General features: G+C 45.9%; 1 protein-coding gene and 1 pseudogene across 1 annotated transcript in view; one reads left to right on the forward strand and one right to left on the reverse strand.

Moving 5' to 3' along the window:
- The window catches only part of LOC137380549 (NFX1-type zinc finger-containing protein 1-like), an 87,880-nt gene that overhangs the window by 49,768 nt on the left and 25,427 nt on the right, over positions 1-12,685 (forward strand). The window contains exons 9-10 of the mRNA XM_068052533.1: positions 3,814-3,887; positions 3,979-4,122. Coding sequence (XP_067908634.1) covers positions 3,814-3,887; positions 3,979-4,122 — 218 coding nt within the window. The remainder of the gene's footprint in view (positions 1-3,813; positions 3,888-3,978; positions 4,123-12,685) is intronic.
- On the reverse strand, positions 7,806-7,914 carry LOC137351951 (U2 spliceosomal RNA; annotated as a pseudogene).

Consider the following 12,685-nt stretch of genomic DNA (forward strand, 5'->3'; position numbering starts at 1 on the left):
TTGCCCCCCATCTGTCTTGCTTCCCCCTCTCTCGCCCCCCTGTCTTGTCCCCCTCTCGTCCCACCCTCTCTCTGTTTCTCTCATCCCACCCTCTCTCCTGCATGTGCTTTCTCGCCCACCCTCTCTCGCACTCTCTCTCACCTCACCCTCTCTCCTTCTCACTCCCCCACTGATGCAGCCCATCAGACAATTGCATGGGTGGGGTTATTTAAATAGAGGAGGATCCTGCTAACAGGCAGCAAGAAAATTCAGAGTGGCACCATGCCACTTCTATGGAGATACTGTGGCCCAGGAAGGGTCAATGAGATAAGGATGCCAAATTTATAAAATGTTTCTGTAGGAGACATGATTCATATTTAGCAAGAAAATTATCCCCCTCTGAGATCGATTAACTTTGTCGGCAGTGCTTCTTAGGTTTCAATGGCACATGCTAGTTCTCAGCCCTTGTGTTGGGACTAGTTGACAGAAATCCCAAGGTAGCTCGGGAAGCTTTTCAAAAGCGCTTCCAAGGTGTTGGAGCAAGTGCAGAAGACTTATTCACTCCCACTTTTGGCTCCTGACCAGAAATTGGGACCAAATTTAAACTAGATGGGTTTAACCCTCTTCTGCCCCTCCCACCAGCATTGCGTTGTTCTTGGCCCCATTATTCCAATGTGCTGTCCCATGATGTGGAATGGCACTGATTTGTATTTGTGAGTTGCTGTGGCATCAGGAGAAGACGCCCCAGGTGGAGATTGGGTGCTTCCCTACAGTGAAGAGAAAGCATTGTCATCCCACTTGTACTTGTACAGCTCCAGGCTTTTTCATAGAATCATAGAATCTTACAATGGAGGCCACTCAGCCCATCATGTCTGTCCTGACTTCTTAAAAGAGCTATCGAATTAATCCCACTCCCCTGTTCTTTCCCATACCTTTGCCCGTTTTTCCTTTCTAAGTATTTATCCAATTCCCTTTTGAAAGTATTATTGAATCTGCTTCCAGCACTCTTTCAGGCAGTGCATTCTAGATCATAACGATGCTGTATTTAAGGAAACGCCTTTTCATTGCCCCGTCTCGCTCTTTTGCTAATTACGTTAACTCTGTGTCCTGTAGTTACTGACACTCCTTATTTTGAACAGAGAAGATGGTAAAAGAGGGGGGGTGTGGCATTGTTAATCAAGGAGAGTATTACAGCGACAGAAAGGACGTTTGAGGACTCGTCTACTGAGGTAGTATGGGCTGAGGTTAGAAACAGGAGAGGTGGGGTTACCCTGTTGGGAGTCTTTTATAGACCTCCGAATAGTTCCAGAGATGTAGAGGAAAGGATAGCGAAGATGATTCTCGACAGGGGTGAGAGTAACAGGGTAGTTGTTATGGGGGACTTTAACTTTCCAAATATCGACTGGAAATACTATAGTTCGAGTACTTTAGATGGGTCAGTTTTTGTCCAGTGTGTGCAGGAGGGTTTTCTGACACAGTATGTAGACAGGCCAACCAGGGGCGATGCCACATTGGATTTGGTACTGGGAAATGAACCCGGCCAGGTGTTCGATTTAGATGTAGGTGAGCACTTTGGTGATAGTGATCACAATTCGGTTAGGTTTACCTTAGCGATGGGCAGGGACAGGTATATACCGCAGGGCAAGAATTATAACTGGGGGAAAGGAAATTATGATGCGATTAGGCAAGATTTAGGATGCGTAGGATGGGGAAGGAAACTGCAGGGGATGGGAACAATCGAAATGTGGAGCTTATTCAAGGAGCAGCTACTGCGTGTCCTTGATAAGTATGTACCTGTGAGGCAGGGAGGAAGTTGTCGAGCGAGGGAGCCGTGGTTTACTAAAGAAGTTGAAGCGCTTGTCAAGAGGAAGAAGAAGGCTTATGTTAGGATGAGAGGTGAAGGCTCAGTTAGGGCGCTTGAGAGCTACAAGCTAGCCAGGAAGGATCTAAAGGGAGAGCTAAGAAGAGCAAGGAGAGGACACGAGAAGTCATTGGTGGATCGGATCAGGGAAAACCCTAAGGCTTTCTATAGGTAGATCAGGAATAAAAGAATGACTAGAGTTAGATTAGGGCCAATCAAGGATAGTAGTGGGAAGTTGTGTGTGGAATCAGAGGAGATAGGGGAAGTGTTAAATGAATATTTTGCGTCAGTATTTACAGTAGAGAAAGAAAATGTTGTTGAGAATACTGAGATTCAGGCTACGAGGCTAGATGGGATTGAGGTTCACAAGGAGGAGGTGTTATCAATTTTGGAAAGTGTGAAAATAGGTAAGTCCCCTGGGCCAGATGGGATTTATCCTAGGATTCTCTGGGAAGCTAGGGAGGAGATTGCAGAGCCTTTGTCCTTGATCTTTATGTCGTCATTGTCGACAGGAATAGTGCCGGAAGACTGGAGGATTGCAAATGTTGTCCCCTTGTTCAAGAAGGGGAGTAGAGACAGCCCTGGTAATTATAGACCTGTGAGCCTTACTTCGGTTGTGGGTAAAATGTTGGAAAAGGTTATAAGAGACAGGATTTATAATCATCTTGAAAAGAATAAGTACATTAGAGATAGTCAGCACGGTTTTGTGACGGGTAGGTCGTGCCTCACAAACCTTATTGAGTTTTTCGAGAAGGTGACCAAACAGGTGGATGAGGGTAAAGCAGTGGATGTGGTGTATATGGATTTCAGTAAGGCGTTTGATAAGGGTCCCCACGGTAGGCTATTGCAGAAAATATGGAAGTATGGGGTTGAAGGTGATTTAGAGCTTTGGATCAGAAATTGGCTAGCTGAAAGAAGACAGAGGGTGGTGGTTGATGGCAAATGTTCATCCTGGAGTTTAGTTACTAGTGGTGTACCGCAAGGATCTGTTTTGGGGCCACTGCTGTTTGTCATTTTTATAAATGACCTGGAAGAGGGTGTAGAAGGGTGGGTTAGTAAATTTGCAGATGACACTAAGGTCGGTGGAGTTGTGGATAGTGCCGAAGGATGTTGTAGGGTACAGAGAGACATAGATAGGCTGCAGAGCTGGGCTGAGAGATGGCAAATGGAGTTTAATGCGGAAAAGTGTGAGGTGATTCACTTTGGAAGGAGTAACAGGAATGCAGAGTACTGGGCTAATGGGAAGATTCTTGGTAGTGTAGATGAACAGAGAGATCTTGGTGTCCAGGTGCATAAATCCCTGAAGGTTGCTAACCAGGTTAATAGGGCTGTTAAGAAGGCATATGGTGTGTTAGCTTTTATTAGTAGGGGGGTCGAGTTTCGGAGCCACGAGGTCATGCTGCAGCTGTACAAAACTCTGGTGAGACCGCACCTGGAGTATTGCGTGCAGTTCTGGTCACCGCATTATAGGAAGGATGTGGAAGCTATGGAAAGGGTGCAGAGGAGATTTACTAGGATGTTGCCTGGTATGGAGGGAAGGTCTTACGAGGAAAGGCTGAGGGACTTGAGGTTGTTTTCGTTGGAGAGAAGGAGGAGGAGAGGTGACTTAATAGAGACATATAAGATAATCAGAGGGTTAGATAGGGTGGATAGTGAGCGTCTTTTTCCTCGGATGGTGATGGCAAACACGAGGGGACATAGCTTCAAGTTGAGGGGTGATAGATATAGGACAGATGTGAGAGGTAGTTTCTTTACTCAGAGAGTAGTAAGGGCGTGGAACGCCCTGCCTGCAGCAGTAGTAGATTCGCCAACTTTAAGGGCATTTAAGTGGACATTGGATAGACACATGGATGAAAATGGAATAGTGTAGGTCAGATGGTTTCACAGGTCGGCGCAACATCGAGGGCCGAAGGGCCTGTACTGCGCTGTAATGTTCTAATTCTAATTCTTGTCCTTGCTTACTCTATATGAAGCCATCATAATTTTGAACACTTCTATTAAATCTCACCTTAACCACCTCTGCTCTGATTGTTTTGGAATAATGGAAGTATGAAAGTTATGGGGGGAGTAGTGGAAGAAATACAGAGAGTTTGCCTTACATCAACTCAGAGCTGTGTTGTCTTATTTTATTCCTGCAGCTGATTGATGAAAGACAAGAGATCCAGAAGGCAATTGAAATGTTAGCCGCATCATTGGAAGCAAGTGAGAAGGGTGTACTTCAAATGTATACTTTGTCTCAATACATTGCTTCGAAGCACTTGGAGAGTCTACAGGTGGGAATGGTATGTGTCCAGACTTGCATATGCATGTACAAACAGGAAATCCCTGCAAATTTTATCTTAGCTAACTATCATGTAAGGAAATACTACTGGTGCATGTTATGTTTACGCTGGGTTTAATTTCGATATCTGATTTAACTCTGAGCAATACAAATATCACACTGTGTTAAGTAATCCACTGGCTTATTAAAGCACATTAACATAACGATAACGATCTTCAGTTTGTGGCACATGTTTTTGCAGCAGCCTGTGTTGTGTGAGACACAGATTCAAAATGTATCTCGGAAGCTTCTAGAAAGCTCCCACAATTCCACCTGCTCTATAGGTCCACCTGGAGGTTTAAGCAATCAAACTGATCAGTCAAACACCACATTTTTCCCCCTATTGACTAAGGACCTTATTTTTACATTAATGTATTCTAAACTTCAAAGTACAGAGACAGTCTTTGAGATAGGAAGATCTCATGGGTCACTCCCTTCAGCCTCTCCTCTGTATCAGTTGTCAGCTCTTGAACCTGCTTCAGCAACAGTTGAAACACTGGGTTTTTTAAAATTTTATTTTCAAAATATACTTTATTCATAAAAATCTGTAAAAATTACATTCCCAAACAGTTTAAAACAGCATCAAGTCAAAAAATACAAACAGTGCAAAGGTGATCAGTTTCCTTCCATACAATCATGAGTTGCCTCACAACTCTTCCATTTCATTGTCATGCCATATACATTTTTACATTTACAGCACACAAAATTCCTCCGATACAGTTCGAGGGGTTTCCCATGGATCCAGCCCCTCAGTTCAGCTTGGTGGGGGGACCTTACACAGTGGTCTTTCCCCATTGAGCCTTTGCTGCAGCTGCACCAAGCTTTAGTGCATCCCTCAGCACGTAGTCCTGGACCTTGGAATGTGCCAGTCTACAACATTTGGTCGTGGACAGCTCTTTGCACTGGAAGACCAGCAAGTTTCGGGCAGACCAAAGACGTTACCGAGCCATCATCTTTCTTCAGGCTGCTGATAACAGAGCTCTCTGTGTGTACCTTTTGGAAGAAGTAACGCGAGCACGTCTCATCCTGCTCGATGGAGCGGACTTTGGACCGGAAGATGATCTTGGAGGCCTCCTTGGCAAAGAGCGAGGCCTGCTGGCTCTTCACCTCTTGGACGTCCTCCTTGACCTCGACCCCCATTGACTGCAACCGGAGCAGATTTTGCATACTTTTCTGGAGTTGGGACATTTCCCTCTGTCTCTCTCTCGCCCTCTGAACACCTTTGTGGATGAAGAACCTCTTGATGTTCTCCTTAATCGCTTCCCACCAGTGAACTGGAGACTCAGAGGGGTTTCACGGTCCTCCAACCTTTGTAATCTCTTTTGAGTTCCTCAACGTTCTCTGGGGTCAGCAGTGTAGCATTGAGCTTCCACGTCCCTCTGCCAACCCGCTGGTCGTCCTGTAAGTGACAGTCGGCCAGTAAGAGGCAGTGGTCAGAGAGCAACACCGGCTTGACGTCTGTGGATCCGACCGTGACGACACGGGACACAAACAGGAAGTCAATCCTGGAACGGGCAGACCCGTCCGATCTTGACCATGTGTATCTGCGCTGCGCTCCGTCTGCAGGTTTGCTGAAGACGTTGTGCAGTTTGGCATCTTTAACTGTTTCTATTAGGAATCTGGATGCAGCGTCCAGTTTGCTGTCGTCACTGCCGGATCGTCCAGCCGCTTCGATGATGCAGTTGAAGTCACCACCTAGGATGACCGGCCTGGACGTCGCCAGCAGCAGTGGGAGCTGCTGGAAGACGGTCAGCCGCTCGCTGCGTTGTACCGGGGCGTACACGTTGATCAACCGGAGCGGAGCGTTGTTGTACATTACGTCTGCTACGAGGAGGCGACCGCCCACCACCTCCTTAACTTCGGAGATGGTGAAGTTACCTCCCCGCAGCAGAATACCCAGGCTGGAGGAACGGCAATCATTACCCCCCGACCAGATCGATGGTCCGTGGGACCACCATCGCCTGTAGGTGCTGAGGTGTGGTATTCCACACTCCTGTAGAAACAGTAGGTCGGCTTTGACCTTGGCGAGGTAATCCAAGGTTGAAACACATCGCATAGTAGATTTAATGCTACGCACATTAATGGAAGCAATCTTTACACCTATTTTTTTTTAAAGTTAGTTGTTGCTTCCCATACCATTTGTCCTTGCTAGTCCCAGTCCTTTGGGATGTTCCTGCATACCCATCGTGTGAGCAAGCTGTTTCACAATAGTTGGGCTCAGAAACCCCTCCTGGTTTTTCATGCAGGGGTCGTTCCGCTGGGGTGACATCGGGGGGGGTCTTGTAGGCAGCAAAGATTGGGTTATCCTCTACTGCTTCCATCTGTTCCTCCTCGAAAACATCACTGCTCCCGGCTTCCCGGAGCTGAGGTGCGCCAGACGTGTCTTTGCTCTCGGTGTCCCGGAGCTGAGACGCGTTGGCCACGTCGTTACGTGTGGCTCTTTGGGGTTGGGGCATGCCGGGCCCATCACAGCTTCCAGTGCCTGGGGGCTGGGATGCTTTATCTTCCATCTCCTTGGAGTTCTGCCGCCTCTTTTGAAGGGGCTATCGTTCCAGCATTCCCCTGTCCAGTGAAGAGGAGGTGTTGCAGTCTGATTCAGAAGATAGCGCCACTGGTTTGGGTGGTGGCCTGTTCCGCTTTTGGATGTTTTTTCTTTGTGGTTTTCCTCTGGATCACTTGCCACTGACCTGTTTGTCCATCTGCTGCCTCCTCCTCCATTGATTCTGTCTGTGGAGGAGGGGTTTCCGAGCGCAGGGTAGGTGCTGGGTTGCTGGTTTCAGCTGCCTCCCCTTCCTTCTCCTTCTCAGGTTGAAGTTCCTCACTGCGGAGAAGGTTGCTGGTCTCCTTTCGAACACCGGACGCCTTCGTCGAACCTTCTCCCAGCCTTTCTTTGGACCTTGCCGCCTGAGCATAACTGAGGCAGCGTTTGGGGCAGGTTTTGTAGAGATGGCCTGCCGCACCGCACAAGTTGCAACACTTAGTCTGCTTACAGTCCTTGGTCTGATGGCCTTCCTCCTTGCAGTTCTTGCAAACAACCGTGCTGCCACGTGACCAGATTTGCCTCAGGTGCGGCAAACTCTGGGCTGCCTAGCGTAGACCAAGAAGCCTCAACTTCCCCCGATAGCGAAGCTGGAGGGAGGGTGGATGATGGCTCCACTGGGATCGACCTTCAAGGTCACCTTGACCTGCCGCTTGCTGATCCAAATCCCAAAGGGGTCCTTGACATCAGTGCTGCTGCCGGCCACCTCAACGTACCTGGCGAGAAAGGTGAGTACATCCACCACCGGAACATGGGGGTTGTAGAGGTGAATCGTCATCACCAGGTCCCGTTGTGACGGAAGCGTGAAGAGCGGCTCCGCTGTGAGGATCGACAGTGGCGCCCGGTCCCCTTTCTCCTTGAACGCATTCAGGAACTTGATGCATCCCGCCACGTTCCGGAATGTCACGTCGAAGTATCCACTGCTGGAGAAATCCTGCAGGCAGAAGACGTCCGTCGCTTGAAATCCGCAGCAATCGAAGAGAATTTTCTTGATGAAGAAGGTGCGATCGACCGGTGCATCTCCTTCCTTGTCCTTCACGACCACCCGAACGGTGTTGCGCACTCCCTGGCCCGAAGCTCGAAGATTGGTTATAGCCATTTTACTCAAAGCTTCCCCAGGATCAAAAGGCAATGATCATAGTCTCTTCTCAACCAAGTAAGCACTGATAAGAACAGATACTACATTTGATCTTAGCCAAAAGGCCGAGAAGCAATGAAACACTGTGGTATGAGCTTGTTCAGGATACTCCTCACTTGTAGGAATAGTTCCTGTGTTTTTTGCTTGTCAGAATCATCAGAAACATCATCACATTTTAATGTAGGTTTCCATGCATTCTCAGACTTCTTTAGCTGGATATCATCATTTACAGTTATATTGGCAATAATCTTCCTTGGCTTTCTCCTTAACCCATGCTGTGACCCTCCTTGATCCAACATTGAGCACTGTTCCTGCTTGCCCATTTAGTGGCTGCCATCCAAAATCTGCATAATTTGGTATGAGGTCTGAGACAGGATTCATGAGAGGTCCAAAGGAATGCAATTGGTTTGATCTAGTTAATCTTGTCAAGAGCAACATCGCTGATTGCTGGCAAACCATCTGGTTTCTGGGTACTAGCTGCTGTGAACTGGAACCCAAGGAGAAATTTCCTGTCATATCACTTCCCGCCCTCCGGATTTAGCAATTTCCACTGCTCTTCTTTGAAGCTGGAGATCAGGCTGTCATCAGGGCTTTCTTTGGTGCTGGTCTCCGTGCTTTCACTTTCAGAAACGGACTCTGAACCATTCTGTTCAGGTTCTAGCTCCTGATCCTCATTTTCTTCCATGTCTGCTTCATCAATCACATTAATGTGTGCTCCGGTGGGGTCAATGAGTTTAAATCCAAACCTATCGAAAAGGTTTACCCCCGTAAGGCTTCAGCCTTTAGCTACATAGAGCATGAAGCTGTCTAGGGTGCCGTTTTTGTAGCATGCTAGAACTGTGATCATCCCCGAAACGTGAATGATAGTGTTGTCATAAGCGTGAAGAGTGTCACAGGACTAAGAGAGAATTGGGAGAAATACTAATGGTAGAGCTTGTCCCTCAAAATAGAAAGTTTTGCGCCAACGTCGATGAGAAGTGACACTGAGATGCCTGCGCTCTCGATTGAGCACTCCTTAAAGTCACCTGGTGCTTTACGTTTGGTGTTGGAATATACGTGTTGTAGCTCACTCTCTGGAACCGATGAAGTCTTTTCCTTCGATGACCTGCACATCTTTGCAGAATGGTTCCATTTTGAACATGAGTAACACTTTTGCCCTCAAGCTGGACATGGCCTTGTAACTTGATGAGGATTTCTGCAATTTAGGCACAGTTTTGCATGGAACTGACTATGATGGGGCACATTTTGATGAGGTTGCTGAGGTTTTCTTGACCTTAACCCTTGCACTGAAGCTATCATCATGCTTTTCTTTGGCCCGAAGTATTTTCTGAGAGCACTCACTGCCATATTGAATGCAGCTCGAAGACATGCTGTCCTTCTGCCCCTAGGCAATGTACAAGTTTTGCTTTCTTACAGTTTGCTGCTATATCTGGGCTGTCCATTCCCATAGCAAGCAAGTAGGTCTTAAACTCTGAAATCCACCGCTCTCAGCACAAGGGAGGATTTCCTGGCATTGGAAGAAAAGGTTCTGGAGCAGGTAGCATTAGATTCTGTTCCCTCATCTTCATTGCCAAGTTTTTTGTTATGTTTATGCTGGGTTTAATTTGGATATCCGATTTAACTCTGAGCAATGCAAATATCACACTGTGGTTCATTTAAAGCACATTAGCATTAACTATAAAGATTTACAGATTGTGGCACATGTCTTTGCAGCAGCCTGTGTTCTGTGAGATGGATTCAAAATGTGTCTTGGAAGCTTCTAGAAATCTCCCACAATTCCACTTCTGCTCTATAGCTCCACCAGGAGGTTTAAGCAATTCATCTGATCAGTCAAACACTACAGTGCGGGAAAGCAGCATCCTTCCCTTCTGCTTCACCCCTCCCCAGTGCCAGTTTCACTCTATCCTCCTTCCCCCTCCTTCTCACCAACCCATGCCAGATTCCCCTCTTTCTTCCAACAACCCAGCCAAGAGTGGAGGAAGGGGTCATAAGGTAACTGAAAACTGAAATTTTTAGTATTGTCCAATATTCATTGACTAAGTTCTTGGATTGCTATCAAGTCACAGCCTTTTTAAACTGGTTTTAATTTTTGTTTGCACCATAATGTTAAGTAGACTTTTACACAAGATGTTTTCTTGGGTTCAGCATCCATGGCAATTCCCATACGTGCACACTGCATTCCCCACAAAGCCCAGTGTCTGGTTCCAGTAAGATCCTGGGCTTGAAATGGATCTGTAGCACTGTACTCTGATTTACTGCAATATATCACACATGCCATCACATAATCTTGTCTTCAGTAGGTGGAAGTGTATACTCTTATCAGGCTGCAGCCTAAGGTTATGCCAACAGACAGATTTATTTAATCTTAAACAAGTAACAACAACTTGCATTTATACTGCAGCTTTAGTGTAGTAAACCGCCCAAGGCTGCTCTTCAAGTGTAATTAGGCAAAATTGGGCACTGAGTCAATAAAAGATGATATTGGGATTGGCGACCAAAAGCTTGGTCAAAGTGGTAGGTTGTAGGGAGTGTTGTAAAGCAGGAGAGAGAGATGGAAAGGTTTTTAAGCAGGGAGTTCCAGAGCTTGGGGCTGAGACAGCCAAAGGCTTAGCCTCCAATGGTAGGGTGAAGTAAGTGGGGAATGCATAAGAGGCCAGAGTTGGAAGAATGCAGAGTTCTTAGAGTGTTGTAGGGTTGGAGGAGGTTACAACAAGGAGAGGCAAGGCCACGGAGGGATTTGAACATAGGCGTAAGAATTTGAAAATTGAGTTGGTGCACGGGGAGCCAATGTCATCAGTAAGCACAGCGGTAATGGATGAATGGGACTTCGTGGAAGTTAGGATATGGTGCAAGCAGTTAAGTTTTATTATTATTAAACTTTACTAACCTCCTCAACATCAGGAAAAACAAAGACTCACCTTGCACTCACCCTCAGTGTTAAACTGATGCTTGAAATGGGGTTGCATAGTTGTTACGTGGTTATCAGCAACCAGTCCTATGGCTGCTAGCATCAGATTAACATTTGTCTGCTTGCAGTGCAGCCTGAATAGTGCTCTAGATTTCTTTTGAAGATATCCTAGAACAAAAGGAATTAAAAACTGTATTCCTCTTATTTACATTAGATAGTCCATTCATGAACTTTGCATCATCTTTGCCTTGTCCTGAGGGGCAATATATAAGCCCGTTCGGGATGTGTGTTTCTATGCTGGTGACAGAAACAACTGCCAGTAACAATTTTAACCATATATATGCTGTATAACCAACAAGAAAGAATCCAATTAGTAATTCACCCTAGACATAAAAGTTTCAATTTTGCTGCAATTAAATAGACCTTCAGTTGAAACATTCACCTTGTGCCTAAATGGCACAGTTCTGCACTGTCTGTATTAATCAACAACTCCACTCAGCAGCCAAGACAGTAACTGGTGTGGAGAATGGAAATATACCCCTGAGGTTAAAATTTGTTTGTTATGGAGTGAGAGTTGCTCTTTATCCTGTGTCATTCCTGACCTGGCAGTACCCGAATGACTGAAAGCACTGAATGACCAAAAGTCGTATCACCATCCCTGACATGCCTCATCTTTGGCAGCATGAATTAATTCTGCAGGCGACAAATTGTGAAATGGTGCTCCATGATTGGCTGTGTGCATCATTCTGAACATTGTGATCACTATACTCTGAACTGAGCTTCCTGCACAGAGTTTAATCCATCGCTAGAACCACTTTCTTTTCCACCTGAAACAGTCCACTTTTCTCCTTACCTCTTTCTCAGTGCTGCTAAACACAATTTTAACCTAACTTTCTGGGTGAAAAACCTATTTGATCTGGTGGAATGCCAGGATTGCACCCTGCCCCATATTGCTTTCCAGTGAACTGAATGTCAGTCCTGATTCAGTAGGTAGCAAGCTCAACTTTGATTCAGAAGCTTGTGGGTTCAATTCCCACTTGTGATAGTCACGTACAATATCTAGACTAATGTTTCTGTGCTGCACTGACGGAGATGTTTTCTTTTGGATGAGACGTTAAACCGAGGGCCCACCTGCCCCCTCAGGTGAATATAAAAAATCCCATGGCAGTATTTTGAAGAAGAGGAAAGGAATTTGACCCTGTGCCCTTGCCAATATTTATCCCTCAATCAACACCGCAAAAAAAACCTGGCCATTATCGAATTGCTCTTTGTGGGACCTTGCTGTGCGTAAATTGGCTGATGCATTTCCTACATCACAACAATGAATTACACTTCCAAAAGTAGTTTACGGGTTGTAAATCGCTTTGGGACATGCTGAGATCATGAAAGGTGCTATAAAAGCGCAACTCATTATTTCTTTTTAATGGAGCGTAAAAGTGTAAAACCAGTTTTGTGCCTGATCCCATCAGTTTTCAGATGGACAGGTTAGGCTAAAATTGCAGCACCCCATCACATGTCCCAGTAAATCGATTTGGCAATCCTCGATGTGTTTTGAAATTCCTTATGTTCTCACTCCGTCCCTGCCCCTGCCCTTGCACCCTGGGTCAAGTTAACACAAAATTTATAATCTCTTTTGATATTAGTGTTGAAATACTTGATGTTGAAAAACTAGGTGTGAATCTCCATAAGCTTCCAACTGCAGAATAAGTTGCAACTGTGGGATTTAGAGATTCAAACCTTAATGGCCTGTAACAGACCCTTTGCATTATGCAGCTCTTATACCAACTACGGATAAGAGTATCGACAAGTGGGGAACCTGCCTTTGGGCTTCTCCGATGTTTAGAAGAACAGCTGAATGATAATTCCCCACAGTGCCAATGCTCAGATTGCGTCATTGGCAATAGAAAAGAAATTAAAGACTTACATTTGTATAGCACCAT

Source organism: Heterodontus francisci, chromosome 2, assembly GCF_036365525.1.
Source record: "Heterodontus francisci isolate sHetFra1 chromosome 2, sHetFra1.hap1, whole genome shotgun sequence".
NCBI lineage: Eukaryota > Metazoa > Chordata > Chondrichthyes > Heterodontiformes > Heterodontidae > Heterodontus > Heterodontus francisci.